Here is a 27,878-nt window from a genome sequence, read left to right on the forward strand (position 1 = left end):
CTTAGGTGTTAGATTGTAACTAGCTGCAAACTCTCTTCTTTGTGTGATTTAAAGTAGAATCAAAACTTTACCTGAAATTATGGCAAAATTATTGAATCCAATGAGGTCCAGTTTGTGTTTAATTATTTCCAGAAGTTCAGGGACCTGTTATACAAAACAATAAATTAAACCTTAAAATACAATTCCATTAACCCTTTCAAGGCTGAGCCCGAATATTTAGGGCCCGCCGTTTCACAGCGCTGCCTGTATTGTTTTCCAATTGCATCATTTAGAAAGATGCTAAAATGTGATCTGTATGTACTGATTGGCTTAAAATAGCCACATGGACTGAAGGGAAGACTCGATGAACAAAGGTTTTTGAGACCGTGAGTGATGTTGACTACTCCAGTGGCGGGGAGGATCTATTACTATTCACCATGTTATATATATATATATATATATATATATATATATATATATATATATATATATATATATATATATATATATATGCCTATAGAAAGTCTACACCCCCTTGAACTTTTTTTCACATTTTGTTGTGTCAGTGCCTCAGAATTTCCTGCATTTAAATGAGGATTTTTTTTCCACTTATCTACACACCATACTCCACACTGTTAAGGGGAAAAAAGTTTTTATTGAGAAAAAAATTATATATTAAAAACACAAAACTGGAAGATCAAAATTGGATAAGTCTCCACTCCCCTGAGTTAATACTTGATGGAAGCACTTTGGCAGCAATTACAGCTGTGAGTCTGTTGGGATAGGTCTCTACCAAATTTGCACACCTAGATTTGGCAATATTTGATCATTCTGCTTTACAAAATTGTTCAAGCTCTGTCAAGTTCCTTGGGAAGCGTTGATGGACAGCAATCTTCAAGACATGCCACAAATTTTCGATTGGATTTTGGTTGGGACTCTGACTGGGCCATTCAAGAACATTACCACTTTGTTCCTTAGCCACTCCAGTGTAGCTTTGGCTGTGTGCTTTGGGTTGTTGTCATGCTGAAAGGTGAACTTCTGTCCCAGTTTCAGCTTTCTTGCAGAGGGCAGCAGGTTTTCCTCAAGGACTTCTCTGTACTTTGCTCCATTCATTTTCCCTTCTACCCTGACAAGCACCCCAGTTCCTGCCGATGAGAAACACCCCCATAACATGATGCTGCCACCACCATGCTTCACAGTAGGGATGGTGTTCTTTGGGTGATGTGCTGTGTTATCACTTATCCAAACAATCTATTTCAGTTTTTATTTTTAATAATTTTTCTACAAGTTTCTAGAATTTTTTTTTTTCATTTGGAAGTTGTGGGGTAGGATGTGTACATAAATGAAAATAATGAAATATAATATTATATATTTTAAAAAAATCCGATGCTAAAAACAGTGAAAACTTTTGAAAGGGGGGTAGTTAGAAATTTCTATAGGCACTTGTAAAGTGTCACTTTTCATCAAAAAACGGTCTTGAGAAACTCCAGCGGGAGACAATGGGCTACCAAGCAGTGGAGAAATGTGATATGGTCAGATGAATCATCCTTCACCATGTTCTCGACAAATGGATGAGTGCACGTGTGGCGCCAACCTAAAGAACTCTACAGCCCTGAGTGCTTGGTTCCAACAGTGAAGGGTTCTGGTGGTTCCATAATGTTGTGGGGCGCATTTTCCTGGCATGGTTTGGGTGCACTCATTCCCTTAGAAGGTAAGGTCAATGCTAATCGTTACTTAATGGTACTTATTTACTTATTTGACCTCAAGAAGTCAAAGTTAATAATGTTTATGGTGTTCATGATGAAGTGAATTCATAAACAGTTACTGAAATATATTTGTAATTTTACTTTGGAATCTCTTTGCAATTTATGTGCCTTTATAATATTCCAGAATGTTCTGAATTATGTAAATAGTTACTGGAAATACTTCATATGTGGAGATTATTACTGTATCTCTTGTGGGAGATATTCTTTTACTTGTAGCACCATGTTCTGGGATCTGAAACACTAAAATTGGACAGTAGGACGATAAAGTGTTGGGACTTTTTTTTAAAAGAAACTTTAACTTTAAACAGTTTCAAAAATAATATTTTTTAAGTTCTAAGCTTTTAAATGGTATGTGGGTTTATGCTGATTATATACAAATTTGAATGACTTATGACTTTTAAAAAAGTGTGTACATTTTTTTTAAAAGTTCCAAAACAAACCCGGCTCCGAATTCCTACACAGCATCCTAAACCCAGCCTGAAAGGGTTAAAACAATAAGCACATAACCGATCTTTGTAGTTTTGTAGATAATGAACACTTTGTAAATTCTGTATAATTCTGAGCTCATCACCCTCCTCATTGGTAAACGTTATAATAAAGTCAAAGCAATTTAAAAAACACACACTTTGATGCACACTGTAACTGTATTTGGTAAACTGCCTGTCATGTTAGTTTTTTTTTTCTATACTTTTAGTTTTTTATTTCTATTTTTATAAAATGTGTTGGATGTTTTAATAAAATACTGCAGAATGTTTGGTGAGGATTGATGCATACCTGGTCGTGCAGTGTGTCTAAATCAGATACAATGTAAACCAGCTGATTTGTTGATAACACAGTTGATTTTGCCTCAGTTTCTGATCCACAACCCAGGTCTTCGGTATACCTGAGGTTTGGGGCTGATGCAGAATGTCCAATAGTAGACAGTTGGACTGTAGTTTCTTTTGTAGCTTCTGTGTAAGTAGCCTTAGATAGCATCTAAAAGGAATAAAAATATATGATGAATAGTAAATAACAGTGTGTTCAGACTGCACGTGATCTCAGTCAGTTCACCAGAGACCAGTTCTGACCAGACTGATCTTAGATCTATTATGCTCATAACACTATTTAATCAAGCTAAGGGTTCCTTTTTTGGAAAAAAAATGTTTAAAAAAAAGTCAAAAATGCAAAATGTGTATCAATTGCACAGCTACCTTCAACCCAAAAAGCAGTCTCTTGACACAGGGGTGGTACCGACAGACTGGAAAATTGCAAACGTAATACCGATCCACAAAAAGGGAAACAAAACTGAACCAGGTAACTACAGACCAGTAAGCCTGACTTCTATTATATGCAAACTTATGGAAACTATAATAAGATCCAAAATGGAAAATTACCTATATGGTAACAGTGTCCTGGGAGACAGTCAACATGGTTTTAGGAAAGGGAGATCGTGCCTAACTAACTTGCTTGATTTTTTTGAGGATGCAACATCCATAATGGATAATTGCAAAGCATATGACATGGTTTATTTAGATTTCCAGAAAGCTTTTGACAAAGTCCCGCACAAAAGATTAATTCTCAAACTGAATGCAGTTGGGATTCAAGGAAACACATGTACATGGATTAGGGAGTGGTTAACATGTAGAAAACAGAAAGTACTGATTAGAGGAAAAACCTCAAAATGGAGTGTGGTAACCAGCGGTGTACCACAGGGATCAGTATTAGGTCCTCTGCTATTCCTAATCTACATTAATGATTTAGATTCTGGTATAGTAAGCAAACTTGTTAAATTTGCAGACGACACAAAAGTAGGAGGAGTGGCAAACACTGTTGCAGCAGCAAAGGTCATTCAAAATGATCTAGACAAGATTCAGAACTGGGCAGACACATGGCAAATGACATTTAATAGAGAAAAGTGTAAGGTACTGCACGCAGGAAATAAAAATGTACATTATAAATATCATATGGGAGATATTGAAATTGGAGAAGGAATCTATGAAAAAGACCTAGGAGTTTTTGTTGACTCAGAAATGTCTTCATCTAGACAATGTGGGGAAGCTATAAAAAAGGCTAACAAGATGCTCGGATACATTGTGAAAAGCGTTGAATTTAAATCAAGGGAAGTAATGTTAAAACTGTACAATGCACTAGTAAGACCTCATCTTGAATATTGTGTTCAGTTCTGGTCACCTCGCTATAAAAAAGATATTGCTGCTCTAGAAAGAGTGCAAAGAAGAGCGACCAGAATTATTCCGGGCTTAAAAGGCATGTCATATGCAGACAGGCTAAAAGAATTGAATCTGTTCAGTCTTGAACAAAGAAGACTACGTGGCGACCTAATTCAAGCATTCAAAATTCTAAAAGGTATTGACAATGTCGACCCAAGGGACTTTTTCAGCCTGAAAAAAGAAACAAGGACCAGGGGTCACAAATGGAGTTTAGAAAAAGGGGCATTCAGAACAGAAAATAGGAGACACTTTTTTACACAGAGAATTGTGAGGGTCTGGAATCAACTCCCCAGTAATGTTGTTGAAGCTGACACCCTGGGATCCTTCAAGAAGCTGCTTGATGAGATTTTGGGATCAATAAGCTACTAACAACCAAACGAGCAAGATGGGCCGAATGGCCTCCTCTCGTTTGTAAACTTTCTTATGTTCTTATGTTCTTACTTGCACTGATCTTGTGAAAACTGTTTAATCTAAAACCAATCTAAGAACTAATGTATACATAATTTGTGGGTGTTTTTAGTCCTATGCATGCCAAAATAAATTCTGTTACTGCTTTTAACAAATAAATTATTATTGTAAAATAAAGTATCTTACCTCATTGACAAACTTTGAATATCGTGACAGTAACTGTAAAGTGATCTTCCAGAATCGGTGAGCTAACAGCGGTAGATAAATCTGGTCACACCAGCACTTAACCAGGTTGTTCCACAGCACGTGGGAGACCAGCAACTGATAAGCACTTCCATCTACATGTAGAATTGGTTATTGAACAACATTGGAAATGTACCTTATTGTGAACAAAAACAAAGCATCCCCCATGAAACAACAAACTCACCCGCAACATTGTTGGCTATATAGAGAAATCAGCATGGTGTGTAAGCAAATCCAATGGTTTTGCAGTGATAGTCTACTGCAGCAATGTAATGCTACTGTGCAGTATGAGTTTACATTTACATAAGAAAATGTGAGATCTGTAAGATTTGGTTTTAATCACTTAGTAAGAAAACATCTTATAAAGCTCGAGAAAAATGCTGAAGTAAAAGCTGACAGAATATTGTTTTGGAATGAAGAACTGACGATTAATTATGATTTCTGGAGTAAAACAAAGCTGTAAGAAAATGTATTCTGAAAAATGCTAAATGTGGTATTTGTTAGGAAATGTTATCACTAAAATGTTTCTTTTTATACAACAGAGTTCAAAGACCTCCTTACCAACTACTCATTATGTATTCTGGAACTTGGTGTGTGGTGTTTACTCTGTGTGTGTGTGTGTGTATATATATATATATATATATATATATATATATATATATATATATATATATATATATATATATATATATATATATATATATATATATATATATATGCCAAAGCAGTTAATATGTTTAATTATCGACACCTAATCTGTGGTTCCATCATGTAAGGTTTTAGGTTTCCAAAAAAATGAACATGATGTACTACATTGCAGTGTATAAACACAGTATATACAATCGGTAATTTCATCAAGTATTTTATTAACGGGTATTTTTCCACATTTTATTGTGTTACAACATGGAATCAAAACACAAAAAAGTCCATAATGTCAAAGTGAAAAATAAAATCTACAAATTGTTCTAAATTAATTACAAATATAAAACTGAAAATAATTGGTTGCATAAGTACTCCCCCCCCCCCCCCCCCCCCTTTTGCTATGACACACCTAAATAAGCTCTGGTGCAACCAATTGTCTTTAGAAGTCACATAATTAGTTGAATGGAGTCCACCTGTGTGCAATTAAGGTGTTTCACATGATTTCAGGTTAAATACACCTGTCTCTGGGAGGTCCCACAGTTGGTTAGTACATTTCCTAACAAAAACTACATCATGAAGACGAAGGAACATTCAAAGCAAAACCAGAAAAAGGTTCTTCAAAAGCACCAATCAGTGGTAGGATATAAGAACATTTCCAAGGCATTGAATATCCCCCGGAGTACAGTAAAGTCCATTATTAAGAAATGGAGAGAATATGGCAAAACTGTAAATCTGTCTAGAACAGGCCGTCCTCAAAAACTGAGTATCCGGGCGAGAAGGGCACTAGTCAGGGAGGCCACCAAGAGGCCTATGGCAACTCTAAAGGAGTTACACTCTTCCACAGCTAAGCTGGGAAACACTCAATACGGCAACAATAGCCCGGGTGCTTCACAAAACTGGCCTTTATGAGAAAGTGGAAAAAAGAAAGCCATTGTTGAACAAAAACTCACAACATCTCGGCTAGAGTTGCATTATTTACAAAAAGAATATACAAAGTTGTAGCATATTTGTGCCAAAATAGGATAGAATAATCGTAGCAATACTATACTAAAACCAGACAATTCTGGCACAAGTATACTTGCAGTATGTTACTTTTTTCTAAGGGATTATACTGGATTCAGATCCAAACTTCTTTATACGTTCTGTTAAACGTTGAACACTGTGGGTGGTGAAAATTAACACAAATTAAACAAATGTGCACATTTTATATATTAAAATGTGCAAGTGTCGTGTATTAAGCATATAAGTCAAATACTTAAAACAGTAAACCCTCGCTATAACAACCCTGTTTGGGTCCAAAGCCTTTTGTTCATTACAGTAAAAGGACAATCCAAAAAAAGTGCATCAACAAAGTTTCAGTTTTGTTTCAATTGAAAACATTAACTGAAATCTTGGTTCATTCTTTAAGAAAAAACATTTAAAAAAATCAAATGTTGTTTTGCCGTACCGGTTGCATAGATTTCTACGAGCCAACATCAGCAGCAGCTTGATTTTTATTTGAAAATCTGTATTTAATCATATAATGAAGGCCATATAGCGAGAGTGTAAATAGTGAATCTACACTCGGCTGACGGTTTGGACCCGAGACTGTTGCTGCACTCGGTACATTAAGTTACAAGCAAGCACCATACATTTAAAATAAATTTACCGGTACATTATTAATCACATTAAAGAAATGAAAAAAAGCGATGTCAACATGCTATGTGATAAATCTGAGTCAGTGATAATAAGTACAGTAGCTTGTAATTCCAGTCTGTAACTTTGTTTAAAAAATCGTTGCCTTCAATATAAAAGTATATACTTTGGCTGTTTTAAACTTCTTTTCACTGGAAAAGACAGTCATGTGACACATACCAGTGTGCAGTAGATGACTGCTTGAGTTGTCAGGGGTGTTACACGGGGCAATCCTCGCGGGATTTGGTCACAAGCAATGTGTACATCCACGTCACCCAGGAAATCACTCATGCATTACCAGTGAAAAACATTGATCCCTCTAAATGTGTTTTACCGGGATGATCTGTGAGCGGAATCTCGATTGAGAAACCGCTGTTTGACTAAAGCACAGAACGTTATCTTGTTACAGAGTAAAAAAAAAAATAAAAAAAAAAAAAAAATTGGATTGCTGGTGAGGCAAGCAGACAAAAAAACACGTTGTCCGACAGATTTTTTTGGTTGTACTGGAACGTCGGGCTAACGATTTTGCGAGCCCTGCTGCCAAAGGTGCCTCTACCACATATTGACTAAAGGGGGTGAATACTTATGCAATCATTTATTTTCTGTTTTGTATTTGTAATTAATTTAGAACAATTTGTAGACTTTATTTTTCACTTTGACATTATGGAATTTTCTGTGTTGATCAGTGGCAAAAACTCCTAATTAAATCCATTTTGATTTCATGTTGTAACACAATAAAATGTGGAAAAGTCCAAGGGGGGGTGAAAACTTTTGAGAGCCACTGTACATGACTAAGGGACACTGGCACTAAGTATCCATACTTCTCTACTGTATATATTGTATGCTTTAGATGTTAAAGCTAGGTAAATTAAATCATTGAAAAACATCTTTCAAATGTATTGTTTTGTGTGATAGTCCAGGTTAGAAGAAGACAGAAGCAATGCAAGAATCCGACATTTTAATGTTTTTTTGTTTTTTTTTTATTCAACAAAATTGTTTGATCTCTGGAATTTTTTTAATTGAGAACAAAAGTAAAAGGACTTCTTTCCGGGAGCAAACTGTGCTGGCTGAATTTATCTGCTGTCTGCCCTGTGCCATGTGCAGTAACTGGATTTGCCACACCCATTTCTGTTAGCTGTAAAATGCAGTGTACACTACACTGCCCTACAAGAGTTACAGGTTAATCTCAGAAGCAGCAGCTAGTAGACTAAATATGCCTCTTGTCAGCAGAGTATATATACACTTGTGGTGATCCAAGTTCTTCTGCACTTTTATTGGTCAATGTAGCAAGGCAGAAGCCCTGCACAGTAGATTAATGATTTGTTTGGTTTTTTGCATTAAGTTTACATTTTTATTATTCACTGGCACTTTCTGTCATGCAACTCAGGTGCTCTAAGGGAGACGCACTGACAGCCAACTGATTAACAGGGGGCTCGTCAAGGTTTGGTTGACCGGGAGTCCCCGATTAGCTGGATGTGCGTTTCCTGAGGTGCACCCGACCATAAAAAGAGGCTGTGCTCCTCCTCTAAATTGCCTGCCCGCATCTGTGAAGAGTAGGTGTCTACAAGACTATAGGAAACGGCAACCAGTCACTGTTTGTGTTAAAAGGAACTCATCGGAACAGAGATGACCGTGTGTAAACCCGGGACCGCAGAGCACGTGAACCAGGACTTGTGTTTGTGGATTAGGGAGAGTTTATGGGATCCCCAATCAAATCAATATATAGTGAGGATTCTGTGCAGCTTTTTCAACAGCAAGATCTCCTTATAGTGGAGATAGCGCACAGCTCAAACTTGACCACGTTTGATTTTCTTTAGCTGTCTTTTTCAATGTGTTTTGGGACCTTTTTTCACTGTTTAAAAACACTGAGTGTTTTCTCCGCTTGCAGGGCACACCATTGTTGGTACCCTGGCAGCAGCCACCTACCAGTGCTTTGAGTAAATGTAAATAAATCTGCACACTTGTGTGGGGTGTCAACATCAACTTGCTTTCTCTGTGTCCTTACCCAGTGAATACCGACAACCATGTTACAGTCAATAAAAATACAAATAAAACATACTTAAAGCTTATTACAACAAGCTATATCACATAGATCTATTCTTCCCGTGTAAATCCAAAAGAATCTGTGAGAGGCGTAGCAAGTCATTCCAGCATGTGACAAACAACATTTTGTGTCTTATCACAGTGCAAAATAAATGTTTCAAGATTTAAAAATATATTTTCATTGTAGGGCTGCAACGACTAAATCGAAAATCAGTATCTTTATCGGTTCCATTACTCAGTACATGCATAGATACATACTAGATAATCAATTACATAATTACATTTTTGTAACGCATAGTTCATAACATTATTTAAGTTTATCAACTATTTAAGTTTATTTCTGCTAAAGAAAAACAGTGGGTGTGTTCTTGTTGGCGTATAACTATCATCTGATTTGCTGGTCCCACCCTATCTGCCAGCGAATCAGCTTTGAAAATGCTTTGCAAGTATGTGCCCTCTGTGTATTCAATGTCAGTCTAAGGTTTAAGTTCGTATCCCATAAACCCTAGTGGGCATTGTTGGAGGTGGGTTCATTTCACTCTTGTTCGTATTGCCAGGAAAATATAAAAAAAAATATAATAATAATAATTAACTCTGATGTGGCGAACCTACACCTCCAGGTTACAAAAAGTATTTACTGCCGTTAATTAGGATTTTGGGTGATCAGCAGCAAGATCGGGGGGGGGGGGGGGGGGGGGGGGGGGGGGGTGGAGAATTGTGATTTGTAAAATATGCAAACGAGAAGGCACATCTGGAAAAACACCATGGGGTGGAGTACAACGAAATGTACAGTATAGATTTACCAGAAACTGGTGGCCCTTCTTAAACAGCAAAGTGTCAGATTTTTTTCAGCAAACTTGCACTGCTAGACTTCCTGCCAAATGAAGTGAAGCAATTACTAAAGCATTTGCTACATTCATCTGCAAAGATTCGCAGTTGATTAACACTATCGAGGGCAATGGTTTTCAGGAATTTTGCAATGAAATAAAGCCGACGAACCAAATCTGAGCTGCACAATTATTGCAAAAAATATAGTTAAACTGTATGACACTACTCGTGAAAATGTAAAAAATAAATAAATAAATACTGCTTGAATATAAGGACATTGCTTTAACTGTCTTCAGCTACAAGGCCAACAGCTATGGCCAAAAGTTTTGCATCACCCTATAGAATGAACAAATTTTGCTTCATAAAGTACAATGAAACCTGCTGAATAATTTTAAGTTACTGATACTGAATTACATACCACTTTGAATTTTTCCATATACTTAATGAAAAAGTGCCAAATTTAAAAATGTGATATTTCAAAATTGATTCCGATAGATTTCTGCAATATCATTTTGTAATTTCTTTGATTATATAATGTTAAACAAAACATCAAAATTATGTTCATATTTTCTTATTATGTCTCAATCCTAAAATACTAGGCGATGCAAAACTTTTGGCCAAAGCTGTAGTTGAGTTTCTTTGGAGTTTCAAAATGAACAGTTACACCTGAGAATAATACCTTTTGTATCAATATTTTCTAACGATTATAGTTTGTGCCCAATTAAATCTATTGCTATTTGACGGCTTAACTAACAGCCCTATATCACTGTTTCTTCTTCTAAACTGTAATATGTTACACATGCACTTTTTAATGTTAAGACCTTGAGCTGACACTTGCCACAGCTCTATATTCACTAACACTATTACTTCCAGATATCAATTCGGATTTGATCATGACATTAGCACAGCTTTACATTGTATATCTTAATATAAATATGGTAAAACCTCAGTAACACCAACAAGCTTTTCATGGACCCATGCATATTACATATACTTACCTAGCATATGTGTGTGAGTTTCAAACTATGTGCAATTCAGATAAATAATGTAAACATAAGGTAAAACAGGGATAACTAAATTCAATTTTGTTCATAAAGCTAAAGCTCACCACTGCTATATTTTATTTGATTAAATAATCTTACCAGGTGCTTTGTGTAAACCTTCTGACATTGCCGTTTCCAAGCTTCCAGCAATCTCCTTAAACCTGTTTAAAATAACAAACAATATGCTCAACAGAAATGGAGTGAACAAAAACAAAGCATCTCTGGGGGCATAATCTAAGGAGCATGGAATACCATATCGAACAAACTAAAATGCATATGAGAAAAAGACAGTCATTGCTGATATGTTAAACTATTCACTTCTACTGGACACCACCATGTTTCTGTTCAAGGCTCTCAACAGACTATTCACGGCAGACTCAAAACAAGGCCTGGTGTGCAGCTGTCAGCTTCCGGCCACCAGAGTCAAACTGCAGTGGAGATGAAATCTGAGAAAAATATGCTGGTGTATGTCCGACTCTTGATCTGAGAAAAAAAAAGTTGTTTCATCACTTTCCCAAAAAAACAAAAGAGTGGGTGCAGAAAATAAGAAGAGTCATTGGTCCTAATTTTTAGGTAAATAACAAGAATCATCCAGTTTACTGATGCATTTTCACAGAACAATGAGAAACTTAACCTTGTTCTTGGTGCAAGATGTTGTATAGTTTAATAAATTATTTATAAATGGGTAATGTTTTATAAATAAATCAAAATACATAATGTACACAGTAAATTAAACTCTTATACTTTGTAAATTATATACTGTGTGTAATCCTGTATCTTAATAATCCCACGTCTTTTTTGGCATACTTCTATTCGGAATACTGCTGATCGTATTACAAATATGCTATTAGTACTTACTTGGAATACTGAGTAATGTGAATAATAAAATATTAGCCTGTACATAAACATATTGTCTGTGGTATATGGTGGTTATATGGGGTGTCCCATGAATCATGAAGACATTTAATATAAATTCAGCACAACTAAGTAAAATATTACATTCAGCACATTGTAAAAAGCAGACTAATATTAATTAGTTATGAAAAACAACACTTAAAACTCGCTATTGGAAAAAAATATATATGTGCTCAACATTCGTGGAACACCTTGTATATGGTGTGTCTACTGATGTAACAATAAAGGGCTTATCAATAATAAAATGTATACTAGAACTTTATTTAATTTAATCTGTCATATTACAATGCAGCACAGCACATTTTTACATTTAAGAAATGATTAAACAGGTTACACAGCAAAGTGGTAATACAGCAATATACCTGGGCGTGAGCTTCTGTCACTGGGTTATAAAATTTATTGTATTTTATCAAACAATACCTAAACAGTAACTTAATATCAACACTGTACATATTAGTTAAACCAAACATTCTCTAACTGAAACGGACATACACTTTTTTGAGGCTTTAAGTTAGCACAGCACAGTATAGTATTCAGTTTTCGATCGCTAGATAAGACGCTTCCTAATTCACCTTCAATTTCTGAATGTAATCCTCAATCCAGTTGCTTTACCCTTTATTGTGTGCTTTTAGGAACTCACACAGCATTATTCACCCAGTTGTCTATTTCTTCCTGCTTTATTAGAGGTACACAAATCATCGATTTACTCCACGTATCAGTTGGCTGGGTGAACAGAGCATGATCGTGTTCATCCCCTAGGACTAGGACTGTGTGTGCTGTAGCTGTTTTGAAATCGATGTAAGATTATCCCAGTAATCAAATCGGAAAACATACATATAATAGAACTTTTTGTCTTCTACACATCTATCCTAAAATATTTAAGTATGCTTGTGTGGTTTCATGTTTAACAGAGCTCTAAAGTCGCTACAAATTCTAAAATACAATGAAACCCGTTATATTAATAGAATATTATCAAAAAATATCGTTCTTTAGATTGTACTGTTCACCTAAATTACATTCGGCACAAAAACATGATTTTTTTTAAAGGGTTTTTTTTGTTATATAACAACAGGTTTGTTTTTCATACAAGTGTCCCAGTCAATTTTCGGACTTACCCACGGAGCCATGTCTGTGGCACTGCCATTTTCAGTTGTGGTCTCCCTACTCTGACCTCTCTGCATGGTCCACTTCTTATTACACACACACAAAATGATTTAAAATCAACGCAATACCGTTATGCGCTGTCTGCAGACCTGGTTGACAGTAACTCTGACACGACATTTGAAAAAAGTAATTTAAATATTGGTAAATCAAAGCCGTAACTACCTACCAAAATCAACAAAAAAGTCCATTACTGGTTAGTGCTGTGTCAAATGCATGCCAACACTCCCTATATGTTTGAGACAGTCCAGATTTCCTAACAAATGTCCAGTGTCCTGATGCATAGGAAGTCCCGATATTTACCCATAGAAACAAAATCATTTATTGTGCACAGTACTGAAAACCACACACTGTTCTTTGTGCGGCTCCTACATCTGCTGATCACTAACTTAAGGTGAGAACATTTCATTTTGTCTGTTTTTGCTGTATGATGGTCGTGTTGTGTTGAGTTGGGGGGATAAGTCTATATGGTATGACCCCTCCCATGTGTATAATGCATATGCCGCCGCCCCGCTGTGAGCTTAAAAAAATACATTTACTTAAAATAATAGTTATATCCTTCTATAAATACCATTGTGCCATCAAGTTAACATGTTCAACAACACTAATAAAGGGATGAAGTGTTTGGGTTTTTGCTTTTGAACCCCAGGGTTCCATTTTTGGTAGTAGGCTATTGAAAAAAACAGAGACTGCATGATGATTTGAAAACACTGCAATAACAAGAAATCCAGACTCCTACTCAAACATTCATGAACTACTGTTGTTGTCTCTGACACTGCCTTTAAGCAGTGCTGCATGTGAATGTGGGTTTTGTCAACATTTTAATCAGCCTCATGCCTTTCTGCCCTCTGATTCATATTCATATGTGTAAGAGGACCACTGAAACCTCTGATCCTGAACCCAGCATCTTAGACAGGGGTAAAAGTCTTTTTGTAAATTGGTGCTAGTTGGCCTACCGGTGGTAAATTATTAAATACTGCCCTAATCAAGCCCCCCTTACCACTTATACATAACACAAACCTTTTCTCCTGTGTATATGGATGAGTGTGTGTGGGTCATTTGAGTAGTTCAGACCCAATGAGAAACTATCAAATATAAAATAATAATAATAATAATAATAATAATAAATAAAACTTGTCTACTGGCGCCAGAATTTAATGTCACTTGCGCTTTATGATTTACCCAGGCTCTAGAATCTAGCTCCAAATTTGCACTTCTGATCCTTGACATCCCATTGTTTGAACTGTCGACGAAGGAGGTGAAGCTAGACAGCGACTTGGATGATGACCCCTAATTTTGGCGATTACCAAACCATTTCTGCTGGTACTCATGTGAGAACCTAACGATAAGCATTATGTGAACCTGATTATAATCCCTCATTATAATCATATCTTATTATAAAACCACAAGAATGCAGTAAACAATCTGAAAAGTTGGCATTTAAACAATTCACGTAAGCAGTGCTAACTCAAAAATGACAGATTATCCTAACTTTTAATTAACCTTTAAATCAGTCAAATAGTGTAACAGAATGCCCTTTTAGGCATTTCATGAAATGACAGAGTGAAACAGTCATTTCACAAATTGACTGAAAATCTTTATAATCAGTCAAACAGTGTAACAGAATGCCTACAACAGGGTCATTTCACGAAATGCCTGAAACTTTTAGGCATTTCCCAAAATGCCTGTTTTCACAATATGCCTGTAACATATATGTTCAGGATAATGAATGCATTTTCTTTCATACACTAAAAATAAACTGTGCCAATCTGATATACAAGATGAACACTTATTAACCAATGACAAAGAGAACATTTATAGCTTTCTCTACTGATTACATGAAATTCACTTCAGATGATGAAACACAAACATGTGGCAAAGAAATTCTTCTTATTTACAAAGAATAACAGGAAAGGGTTCTGCAAACACTGTGGATGTACATTGCGTAAATCTCAGTGACCTTCACATGCCCATTCTGGAACAGCCAATACAAAGAATTGTCAGATAAATGAACAGTCACATTTCTGCTGGATTTGACAGTACACATTATTTAAAGGGTGTAAAATAATGCTCACATATTAATTAAATACTATACAAGCAGAAAATGATGAATGAGCTAAAATCACAAAGTACAGTACAAACATCATTTACACGAGGGCTTATTCCACGGTTTGCTTGATAAGGTAACCTTTTCACTGTTTTTAATTTTTTATTATTGACCTTTTGCTGTGTGGTTATTTTCGGGGCATTCTGTTAACGGCACATGTACAACACAGATCTTAAGTGTATTTTTATTGATGTTTTTCGTTGTTATTGTTCTAAATTTCCTGAATGCAGCGTTTCATTTTAAGCAACTTTTTTATAATACAGTACACATTTGGTCACTGTCACAGCTGCTGCATGAACCTGGGGTTACTGCAGTCTGCTGGTGTGAATACAGCACCTCTGGACTTTCAGACATTTGTGTTTGCTCAGATTAGACAAAGGGGCATTCAGAACAGAAAATAGGAGGCACTTTTTTACACAGAGAATTGTGAGGGTCTGGAATCAACTTCCCAGTAATGTTGTTGAAGCTGACACCCTGGGATCCTTCAAGAAGCTGCTTGATGAGATTTTGGGATCAATAAGCTACTAACAACCAAACGAGCAAGATGGGCCGAATGGCCTCCTCTCGTTTGTAAACTTTCTTATGTTCTTATGATTGTTATTGTCGCTCTCTCGTGCTTCAGTTAAAAACACGTGATATCCCCAGACGTCATAAGCGCATCCATAAATATTGACACAAGTATTGTGTATGGTATTGGTGCGACTTAACCACGCAATTCGTGTTAATGTTTGGATCCAAACATATTCGATCTACCAAGTTTTTTGGTTTTTTGTGAAAATATCCTTAAATTTTCCAATACAGATGAACACAATAAGTACACATTGGAAAAGCCAGAAAACCTGTTAAAACTTTGCTGATTAATTAGCTTAACCCACTGATGTTATTATACCCATCTGCTCATATAACTTGTAGGTCAAGCAGAGTAAGGATATTGGGTAGTAACTCTTTGCAGAGTTAGGATATTTGTGTGGTTTGTGTAATGTAAACATTGTGGCCTGCCTCCATGCAAGAGTTGAACAAGCCACTACTGTGCTCTCATCCCAAAGTGTAGGATTAGATCTTTAGATATACCATTGAGCCCATCTGTCTTACCACATTCCACGGTCTTCATGGATATTGTCAGCTCCTCAATACTGAGCTGCTCATTGTTTCCTGCTTGACTTGTTTCGTTTTGCTTTGTTGGCTGGTTTACCATTTAGGATGAGTTGGTGTGCAAATTTGTTGGGAGTGATTGTGGCGATGGACTTTGGCCGCTGTCCATCAGGATTCGAATGGTGGCCCAATCTTTCTTTCTGTTCTTGGCACAGGTTTGTTGTTTCAATCAGCTCCCTCCATTGGTCATGCTGCTCCTTTTCAGATCTCTCTCATGAGCATTTCCCCAAGCTGAATGGTTTCCTCAAAGGGATCCGAGTCAAACCACTGAATATCTCTTATATTGTCATCTAGTTTCCTCTGACAGCCCAGGTACATAGTACGATTAGGGCTTCTGATTTTCATTTTTTATCGATAAAAAAAGATAACACCCCCCAATTCACGCTGACATTACCCTTTTCCCATTAAAAAAAAACAAAAAACAAAAACTACTTTTCGTTCTGAATACTTTAAATCCATCCCAACTACTGAGTGACAGCAAATTCCTACATTTCTATTGGAGTCTCCACTTGCAGGATTTAAAACGAGATTACAATTAGAAACGGAGACTTGTTCATGGGACTTAAAGCTATGCTGGCTCGATAAGGAGGATTTCAAAATTGTTGCAAAATGTAAAGAAAACGCCTATACATACAAAACCCCCATAGGAATGTGCCTGTGACCATAGTGATTTTGTTGCAGAAGAGGGCAAAGGAAAAAAGGTACAACTTAAGTGCATAAGTATTGTCGAGTTATACATGACAGAAAAAAACACCCAAGCATTTTGGAAAGTAACCAAAAACAGTATATAAAAAGCGATTTTGGGGTATCTACATAAAACGTTAGGTTATTATCATAACACTAGTTCCCTGAAATAGAAATGTAAATCAAAGTGCCTGTGATGCAGTCAATCCCTGCCTGTGATGCAGTCGATCCCGCCCCACAAGGGCATAAAAAGATTACTGACACAAACATTGTCATGATTTTCAATGGCAGAGTGAGACCAATAGGAGCCAAATTAAGTCAAGAAAAAAAAAAAAAAAAGGGGGGGGGGGGGGGGGGGGGGGCGTATCTGAGCATTACACATAGCCCCTGCACCACAGAGATAACACGGACATTGAGAGAGCTTTTTGAGATGTTATAGTAATAAAATAATGACTTGAGTGATCAGGACAGGATTTATCAGTATGCATGACTATGAAGAGGTATGTGAAATACAGCAAACAAGGGGTGGGGCTTGGCTGGAGATGCAGTACTGATGTCCTTTTGCTTGTGAAAGGGTGGCTTTGCAGGGGTGACATCAGAACCAGGAACAGAAAACAAAACACGCTTTTGCTGGTGGGTGAAAACTGAGCCGTGGCACTCAGTATATTTTTTTAACAAAAATAAACAGTTTAACTAAAAACACACACAAAACAAAGGGTGCGGTGGCCAAACAAAGAGAGACACAAATAACGAACAATTATCACACTTAAACAAGCACGCTTAGCAATTGTTCTATTACTCCACAGACTTACGTCTCTCCTCTGACACACACAACCCTGAGCGCACACAGCTGCAGGCTTTTATATTCTGGCCGAAGGGGTTAACTAGCTATTAACTAAATACCTTATTACCGATCAGTCACGCATCCTCACAAGGTATTTAAAAATAAAAACAATAACATGACCAACAGCGTCTTGCTCGTCCGGCAAAACAATAAATAATAACAACAACAACATCAGACGGCTTTCGCAGTCGCATTAAAACACAAATCATAATACAAAATAATAATAAACAAAGGGGCAGGACACTCCCCCCTTGTGCGCAGCACACACGGCCTTAAAGGCCACCTCCCCCCTTAATCCCTAAAGTCCCAGTTTATAGTCCCGGCCCAGGAACAGGGCCAGCAACTGTAGCGGCCAGGCTGACTGCACACAAGCCGGCTCATCCAGCCAAGGCAATCCTGGTAGCCGCCAGGCTGTATGTGGGGGTGGTCTCCTGACCCTCTGCTGGTGGAGGTGACGAGGCAGCTCTGCTCCTGGTGGTGGAAGCAGTGGAGGTGGGAGCAGCGTGCAGTCTCCTGGCGACAATGGTGAGAGCAGCGTGTAGTCTCCCCGTTACAGGGGACTGGTGCGGCTCTCCCTCACTTGCAGGGGACTGGTGCAGCTCTCCCTTTAATCCCGGGAAAGTGGTGCCTGTGTCCGTGCTGTGCTGTGCTGTGCAGGGAAGATAGTGCTCAGGGGGTACTGCTGGCTCTGTGGCGGCAGCTCCTGGTTCTATTCCCTGCGTTGTAGGGATGGAGGCAGAGGCTGCTCCTGCTCCTCTCCTCGTGAGGGTGGTGTGAAACCAGCAGGCATTCTCCCTCTGCTGGTGGTGGTGGTAACGACAGGTAGTCCTCCCACAGTGGTGGAGGTGGAACCAGCAGGCACTTTTCCCCCCACTGTTCTCATCTTGGGCTGTGGACCTGGGGGCTTCCCTTTCTTGGGCTGTGGACGTTCGTGCTCCTGCCCCTCAGGCTGTGGAGGGGAAACCAGCAGGCATTCTCCCCCCTGCTGGTGGAGACGGCAGCAATGGCTCCTCTCCCTTTGGTGCTGGAGACGGCAGCAATGGCTCCTCTCCCTTTGGTGCTGGAGACGGCAGCAATGGCTCCTCTCCCTCTAGCACTGGAAATAGCGTGGTTTCTCCCTCTTGTACTGGAGTTGGGTCCTCTCCCTCTGGCGCTGGAGCAGCGATGGGGCTTCTGCCTCTGGTGGGACCAGAGATGGTGGGATCCCTCCCATATTTGCAGCCAGGTAGTTGAGCACCATGGCTGCGATGTCTGGGAGGGACGCTGGGTGGTGGTGCTGTTCCCAGGTCTCCCAACGGTCCCCATCTCGGGCCCACAGCAGGTTAATCTCCTTTTGGAGGTCCCTTACCATCCACCCTTCAGGGCCCGTTAGTCAGTCCCAGATCCCCCTGGATGTTGGCCCTTGAGTGAGCTGGGTTTCTTCCACCAACGCTGGATTCTCGGGCTCCTCCCTCTCCTGCCATGGAGGAGGTTAGTCGGGTGCTACATGCCCAACCTCGCCAATTGCAAAGCACCACTCTTCACCCTTCAGGCAGGTGAGCCAGACGTCCAGCGTGGAAGAGCTCCGGAGTGGAGCAGGCCCTGCGCTGCTGCTGATGCGCTGGCTGCTGCTGGCGTTGCTGTTGCTTCCTCCGGCCGATTTGTCCCATTTTTTTTTTTATATTTTATTTTCAAAACAAAAAAAACCTTGTTGCTAAAAAATAAAAAAGTTCACTGCCGTATTCCTGGTCTGACGCTTGGAGGCGCCGTAATCCCACTTCTGGATACTAACTGTGAAAGGGTGGCTTTGCAGTGGTGACGTCAGAACCAGGAACAGAAACTAAAACACGCTTTTGCTTGCGGGTGAAAACTGAGCCGTGGCGCTCTGTATATTTATTTAACAAAAACAGTTTAACTAAAAACACACACAAAACAAAGGGCGCACTGGCCAAACAAATAGACACACAAGTATCACGCTTAAACAAGTACGCATAGCAATTGTTCTATTACTCCACAGACTTGCGTCTCTCCTCTGACACACACAACCCTGAGTGCAGACAGCTGCAGGCTTTTATATTCTGACCGAGGGTTTAACTAGCTATTAATTAATTAACTTATTACTCCTCGGCCATAGTCTGCACGAGATTAAATAAGTATACGTGACTGTTAGCTAGTTAAAGAATCAGTAGCTGACAGTTACACAGTCTCACAAGGTATTTAAAAATAAAATCAATAACCTGGCGGATGGCATCAAGCTCGTCTGGCCAAACAATACGTAATAATAATAATAACAATACAAAATAATAATAATATCGGACGGCTTTCATCATCGCATTAACACAAATCATAATACAAAATAATAATAAACAAAAGGGGTGGGACACTCCGCCACAGCTATGGAGTGCCTTTTTAAGTTTTACTAAAAATATTTTAAAACAGCACACATAAAATAAACAACGTGTGTGAAAATACATTGGACTTGAAACGCTGAATAAATGGACCACTAACGGTTAAACCAATCAATATCAGATATTGTTAAATTGAACCAATCAAATGCGTACTCAGACTTCTGGGTATCCATGTATTTACCAAGACAGACACTATAACCCTCATATCAACGACACTCATTTTAATTGACACATCCCATTTAGTGATGTCACTAGCCCAGCCATTCAATTCAACCTTGCTGGCTTGCTTCAAGACCATTAAAAAAAACTGTAAAAGACCTAAACTAATTTTAAATACGTCAACCTCTGTAAATAATTGGATTAAATAAACGTATTGGGAGTTCAAATTGGAGTGAAACTCAAAAGATGGTGGCCCTCAAGTTTTTTTCTTTTTTTTTCTGTTATCACATTATGTATAATAAAATAGTTGATGTAGGTTTGTGTGGGTCTTATTATTCTTGTAATATGTAATGTGGCAGTAGTGAATGACATTTATAAAAAAAAAAATTCAACTAGGAACAGGATGAGAATGAAACAGACAAGAAAAAAAGGGTAACTCAAATAAGACCCTGCCTGAAAGGTATATCATACAGCCAGGGCTGGATTAACACAGGGGCTTTAGGGGCTGCAGCACAGGGCCTCAAAAAAATGTATAATTTATAATACAAAATCTAAAAAAGAAACAAGTAGCGTGTGACTGTATGGATAGGAACAGGTATTGCGATGTAGGAGCAGCAACTGCCTGATCATATGACTTGACCTGGCGATCAAGTCACTTGCCACTTATCAGGTGTGCCACAGCACGAACGTGATGCAGCAAGAACAATGTCATCGCAAGGAAGATAAAACACCAACACTGACATGCTACTTTAATACAATATCAACAAATGTATGTGAAGGTACCAGTATTTTGGAAAATACATTGCTGAAAAAATCAACAGGAGGAAACGACCTAGGTTTATATGGATTACAGTGGGGCAATCTCCATGGAAAAATAAAAATAAGTCACCATTTTCTCACTCTACTTTGGTAGTAGTTTCAAGTTGTGTGTGTTTCCATGTAGTTTTCTTTTAGACTGAGAAATTCTCGTTTTAAATGCTAATAAACTACTTCACACTAAAATAAGCAAGGCTATATTTAAATGTTTGTGCATGAGTTGCAATTTGGCCTTGCACGACTTAATGATATAGTACAGCTTTCTTAAACCAGGTTTCCATGAAGTTTTTCGGTTGTCTTAAAACACTCAGCCTCATTTGGTCCCCAGGAAAAAAAAAAGACAAACTGTAGCATTACACAAATAATAACAAAAAGAACATTACATAAGAAAGCACTGTGTACCACATTTTTTGACTGCATATAATTCATTACAAACCTATTGTACAGGTGCATATTCGCAAGAGATAAGGATAACACATTTCCAGATAACTTGTCTGAAGTTTGCATTTCCTATTTTGTATTTGAAACTGCCAGTAACTAACTCTGTGTCCAATGCTCACTTTCAAAACTAGTGCTAATTCAAACAATGAATCAGGTCAAATATGGATCAGCTACTTTGACATTAATGTTAATCGAGCGGGGTGGTAGTAAAACAATAAAGGGAAGGAAATTAATATGCAAATAGGAGCCCCCAAAACGATAACAGCCTCAGGCCCCCAGTAAAACTTAATCCAGTCCTGCATACAGCAAGAGGTTAGAATAAATCACTTTCTTCTTTTTCTTAAATATCACGGGACAGGATGGGACTGGACATTTTTTGACTAGACGGGATGGGATGGAAATGAAAAAAAATGTTATGTATGGAACAGTAAAGTATGGGAAGCATTCTGGTGGGACAGGATGGAAAAAAAAAATTTAATTGAACTTTTTTTTCACGGGATGGGATAGGATGGGACAGGAAATTTTTGATGGGATGGAACTCAAGTTTCATTCCTGTGTCACACTCTAGTACAGATGTGTTGAAAATAGTCCATCTGCTGTGCGGTTAAGAGAGCAAGTGCATATAAGTACAAAAAGAGTGCAGAGTGTAGACTGTAGTGATAGGTCACTGTTGCCACCTTGTGGGGAAGACTGAGGTGCCAGAATTGAATTTGGAAAAAACGGAGTACTGTACTGGTCTGAATTTCACAGGTGAGATGTTGTTGATCGGTTTCTGGAAATGTCTCACTGCACTGGAAATATATCAGTTGGAATGGAAGTTCCATAAGGTATTCATTGCAAAATAAAGGTGTCCAACAGAAAAAAACCCACAACATCTTAGAAAATAATACAATAAAACTTCAATATAATGAATACCTTGGATGTAAAGCAAGAAGTAATTTACACTCTACTTAAGAGAAAGCCTTTCGTCATTCCTCATTAGAAAGCTTCATTCTGCCATACAGTATGTGTGTGATGCAGCAGGAATGGAAATAAGACTCCTATTGCATAGCAGTTTCACCCATTCCAGATTTTACTACAAGCTTTATCAAACCCAGTCTATAGGTAACAAGCTCAGGTGTGTCTCATTAGACTCACAGTACAACCAAGAATGGATCAAACTGCTATGCAATGGGAGTCTTACTTCCATCCCTGGATGCATACTGACTACAGTGCTGTGGTTTCCAATGCATTCCATTATAAAAAAACTCACCTGATTTGGAAATAAACAGGCAAATTCCATTTATTGTTAAAGCTCAGATAGGAAGGATGAGCTCGAAGTCTCTTCACGCTGGCCTGGGATCCACACTGCCGTTCATATTTTCTCACAAACTCCATGCTTAGTGTGTATTTCTGGAAAATAGTTTATTATATATTTTTATTTTATATATAAAGTCCTGCATATAATTTTATATATATATATATATATATAGTATATATAATATTATATATATATTATATATCTATATATATATATATATATATACATATTATGTATATGTAATAATACTCAATTTACTACTCAAAGAGGTCTTTTAAATATTACAATAAAATGTATTTACTTTAGTTCAAACTAACCAACCTAAAACAGTCTCAATACTATACCCCTCCCCCCACTTCAACCAGAGTGCAGTACAGCACTTGATGACAACAGTGAAAAAACTAATTCATTTACATGAAAAATGTGAATCAGTGTAGATAATGTAAGTGTTTTAAACACTATTGTATGACTGGATTGAATTGATTTTATTTTTATATGAATTACAGTGGAGTATGTTAATAGTTGCAGACAAAAGTATTACCACCCTACACTTAATATAATTTAAAAAAAAACATGTTCAATACAAGCATTTAGCATGGTGCCAAAACATTCTTCTTCAACAAATGTTGTAAATAACATCTTTTAAAAATGTTAGGACTACTGAAATCGACTGATCTGCTCTTTGGAATGTTGGTTAATGTATTGCAATTTTGGTTATATATTGAAATTACTTTGGTTATCAACAAATAATAGAAAAAGGGTTTAATTCAACACAATATAAAATCCAAGTCCACAAGAAACAAATCTAATTTTGCGAAGATGCCAGATAGATTTTTTTGCTTTCTGGTCTTTTGAGAAAACTCCTTATTAAACTTGCATCAGAGAGATTGCGGTGTTCTGAAACCCATTACCTCATGAAATGTATCAGGATTCCCGGGATTAAAAAGGGATGGGATTTTCTCCTCTAGACCTTTCACTATCTCTGGCCAGACAGAATTCACCAGAAAATCATACCCAGGGACAATATCTGCTTTGTCACTGTAAGGAAAAAAAACATAATCCAGTAATCAGTTTGTGGTGCACAGAGGTTTACAATGTCAAAGATAACACTATGTAACACAGTTTTTGTTCCTGGGTAGTAAGTGTTATTTCCTAATTGCTTATGCCTCAAAAGTATAGAAAATGGCTATTATTCCCCACAAACTTTGCTTTTGTGACCAGGACAGTAATATTTCAAAATATCACTATTTCCAATGGGAAAACAGGCAAATGTGTGTCTTATAAATAGTATAAATACATGTTAATTTGGTTTCATATGTTGTTTTTTTCTGACTTTATGTGAACGAAAAGACACACATTTGCCCGTTTTCCCATTGGAAACAGTGATATTTTGAAATATCACTGTCCTGGTCACAAAAGCAAAGTTTGTGGGGAATAATAGCCATTTTCTATACTTTTGAGGCATAAGCAATTAGGAAATAACACTTACTACCCAGGAACAAAAAAAATAAAAATAAAAAAATAATTGTTACACGGTGTAATTAAAATATCAACATGAAAAACTAAATACATTTTTTTTAACAGTACTAAAATATTGCCAAATACACCAAATAGTAAACCTATGTATCTTGGCAGTAGCAAAGATGGATAATAAAAAGTTAAGAAATAGTTAAAATGCTAGACTATTTTGTCTTGAGCAGTATTGTTAATCAAACAACATCTGATATCAGCCTTTTTTTTTTTTTTTTTTTTTTTAGCTGGGTTTCCATGCAGCTTAGAAAGTCCAACTCTTTCTCCACTGTCATGACTTGTGACATAGCACACACATACCTCACACTATAGGAAGGTGCTCGTCTAAACATTACGATTTAAAAGGGTAGGTAAATTGTATTCTCAATCTAAAAAGACAATTAAAACAACGGAAACATGACCAGAAGCTTTCCTTATGCTTTGGAGACTTAAGCAGTGAAGATCCAGTTTGTGAGGTAACCTCGTGCAAGTTCGTATTTTCTGTTTATATTTGTAATTAATTTAGAACAATTTGGAGATTTTATTTTTCACTTTGACATTATGGACTTTTTTGTGTTGATCAGGGGTGGGTGAATCAAGGGGGGTGAATACTTTTGAGCCACTGTACATTATACATGCATTTGTACAACAGGTTGTTTGTGTGTGCATATATAGGTTTTACATACACACACAAACATACATACATTATTTTGGTGGCCAAATGAGGCAGGAGGCACTTTATTATTAATTAGGCTATTTGCATTTGGAAGGAGAATTTGTCTGGCAAAAAGAAAAACTACATGGAAACCCACACTACCTGAAAGATACTACCAAAATAGTGTAAGAAAATGGTGAGGCTTATTTTTGTTTTTCCATGGAAACTGCCGCACTGTGACATACCTTGAAACGGTGCCCCCAGTCACTTCTCGAAGCAATCGACAATGATGTGGTACAAACTCCAATAATTTTCCATACATTTCTTGCAGACCATTAGGGTGTGACTTGACATGCTGTTCAACTATGACCTTCCAAATTAAGAAATAGCCGAGAAAGGAAACAAAAACACTAGATATTACAGATTTTATCGAAATCCCTTATAAGTGAAAACTTATATGCAAACTTTAACCTGCAATATTTTTTTTACTGCACTGGTAGATTACAATGCACTAGTCATTTTCACTCTTTATAGTGGACAAAGGGTAGTGACAATATCTAAAAACCATTTAGAACAATGTTATATTTATCATACTGGTTGTGCAAAAACTGACAAAGATTGCTTATTGGTGTTATATGGGAGCTACAAGCACAATACCCATTTTAGGCATACTATTCAATTTCAAACATGTATTTTAGCTAGGAAACATTAAAATGTTCTTCTAGAAATAAATGATAACAAGTCACACACCAAATACAATTTTAATGTATTTTTCTTAAAATTTATACCCAGGAATTGGTAAAGAAAAAGGTAACATCTGAGTTATACATGTGAAGCATACACATGTATACATAGCTGTCCTTCTTGCTACTGATGTAAGCAGCACCTTCAACATATAATTTGTACTGTATCCTTCACAATCAATTTTATTGCACATTGTAGCTGCTCGGTTTTCAGGTACTTCCCTATCCAGGACTGCACAAAACAGAAGTCTTTGGGCCATTTTGTCTCCTTGAGTTTCCAATGAATCCCTCCCAAACAATTTATACAGCAAATCGTAAGTGCTAGAACATCCTATTGACAGTGTTTTCACTGGTGTTTCACAATTAAAAATAACTTACCTCATCTATATAAGGCTTCACAAGTATTTGACCAACCAGAGCTTCTGCATCACGTGTTTTGTCTATTGTTGCATAAGTCCTTAAGCAGTGACGTACAATGTCGACATTAGAAGTCTGCAGACCTTCTAAAAGCAGACCTTCCAGAGACTGCTGAAGCATTGCAGTTATACCAGCTATTCTCTGCAGGCACAAGGCAGTTTATTATAAAAACATATGAGACAAAAAAAAAAAAAAAAAAAAAAACAAGATTATAAAATCAAACAAAAGTAGTACTGTACTGAAATGTAAGTAATTGTAATTTTACTACTTTTCTTCTGCTAATCTGAGATTTTATATTAATAGCCATCAGACTAATTGCTTGGGTCATACCAACACATATTGCGGTTCAATAGCTGTCTGTTCAACATTTGATTTAATTGTGTCCCTGTGACAGAAAGACAATGATTCTTGGTGGTAATTCTACCTGTCGACCTGTGAGGGAGCCAAGTACTGGGAACAGAATACTCTGACTACTTGACCTGACACTTCGTTCCAATGGGTAAAAGGAAGTCAGTCATGTAGAATAGAGACGGAGCTTCGGTACACTCACTCAGTGACACAGAGGGCAAATGATGTGGCAGCTGCAGATTATAAAAAGCAGCTGAAATCGTTTACCAAGGGGTCATGAGTGACAGTATAAATAGGGACTGAAGCAATGTTATCTATTCCTTCGTTTTGGTTGTGTTATTGACCAAGAAGGACCTGTACTGTTGGTGAAATAAATAGTAAGTGTTTGTTTGTACTGTCTATTGTTGAGTGTATTCACTAAATAGCTAACACATTCCGGAACTGTCGCCAGAGACCAGCACAAACCCAGAACAGCACTTCACTTGTACCACTGTAAAACTGCATTGCACGACAATCACTAATTCACTCACTAACCAGGCTTGTGCATGTGATTTGTGTTTAATGTGGGGGATACAAGAACGGGACTACTATTTCAGGACCAGCTAGTACTTGTATATTCATTCATTAGCAAAATCAAAGGCAATTTATGTTACACTGTAGGTAGTAAAAAAATATCCACGTAGTAAGAAAAAGGTGGTGCAGGCCTTTACCTAACTGAATGAACTACAACACAAAGCATACTACTACATAAATTAGACATCACTTTTTTTCTTTTAGATTCCCTGCCATTGCCATTTCTTCACAATAAACAAAGTGGACATAGACACATTTTCATAAAGTAATAACACCATTAGCTAGATTTACTTCTCCCTTTTTTAGCTGATCAAGTGAAACCAGTCACAGACCTTTTGCATTCCACATACAGAAAATAGCATCACAACATATAACAAAAAAAAAAAAAAAAACGTTGATAACTCCACATAACACTTCCCTTGCATCTATCTCCTAATTCTGACTATCACCTCCTGAAGCAGCATCAGCGGTATAAGGTAGAGATCATTATGTGTGTGCATCTTAATCTGGTCTGTATGCTTAATGCTGTCTAAAATGTTTAAAACAAAGGGTTAAGAGCAGCAGTGCTGGTCCTAGTTTTTCCCTTGCCATTTTAGAAATAACACAAACTCCAGAAAAGAGGTAAATCGGTGCAAGGCAACACACATTACGTAGTTCTAATTTCTATCAACTGTCATTTTGGCGGACAACGACATAGATTTTGCCTTAAAATATATATTCTGATATTTTTCCAGCACTAAGATAAGTCACAGCATGTGTGGATAAGCCCCAAGAATGTCAGCACTATATATTTGCTTCTGCAAAAAAAAAAAAGAGGGAAGGATGTGTAATTCC

The 27,878-nt window shown here is 37.4% G+C and overlaps 1 protein-coding gene across 1 annotated transcript in view; it reads right to left on the reverse strand.

The window, feature by feature from the left end:
* Positions 1 to 27,878, reverse strand: part of cog2 (component of oligomeric golgi complex 2) — a 62,940-nt gene that overhangs the window by 16,253 nt on the left and 18,809 nt on the right. Inside the window, exons 7-14 of the mRNA XM_041252806.1 lie at positions 26,085 to 26,264; positions 25,209 to 25,333; positions 23,711 to 23,837; positions 22,752 to 22,891; positions 10,933 to 10,994; positions 4,547 to 4,698; positions 2,520 to 2,720; positions 72 to 144 (exon numbers count right to left, since the gene is read on the reverse strand). Coding sequence (XP_041108740.1) covers positions 72 to 144; positions 2,520 to 2,720; positions 4,547 to 4,698; positions 10,933 to 10,994; positions 22,752 to 22,891; positions 23,711 to 23,837; positions 25,209 to 25,333; positions 26,085 to 26,264 — 1,060 coding nt within the window. The remainder of the gene's footprint in view (positions 1 to 71; positions 145 to 2,519; positions 2,721 to 4,546; positions 4,699 to 10,932; positions 10,995 to 22,751; positions 22,892 to 23,710; positions 23,838 to 25,208; positions 25,334 to 26,084; positions 26,265 to 27,878) is intronic.

This window comes from Polyodon spathula, chromosome 6, assembly GCF_017654505.1.
Source record: "Polyodon spathula isolate WHYD16114869_AA chromosome 6, ASM1765450v1, whole genome shotgun sequence".
In the NCBI taxonomy this organism is placed as follows: Eukaryota; Metazoa; Chordata; class Actinopteri; order Acipenseriformes; family Polyodontidae; genus Polyodon; species Polyodon spathula.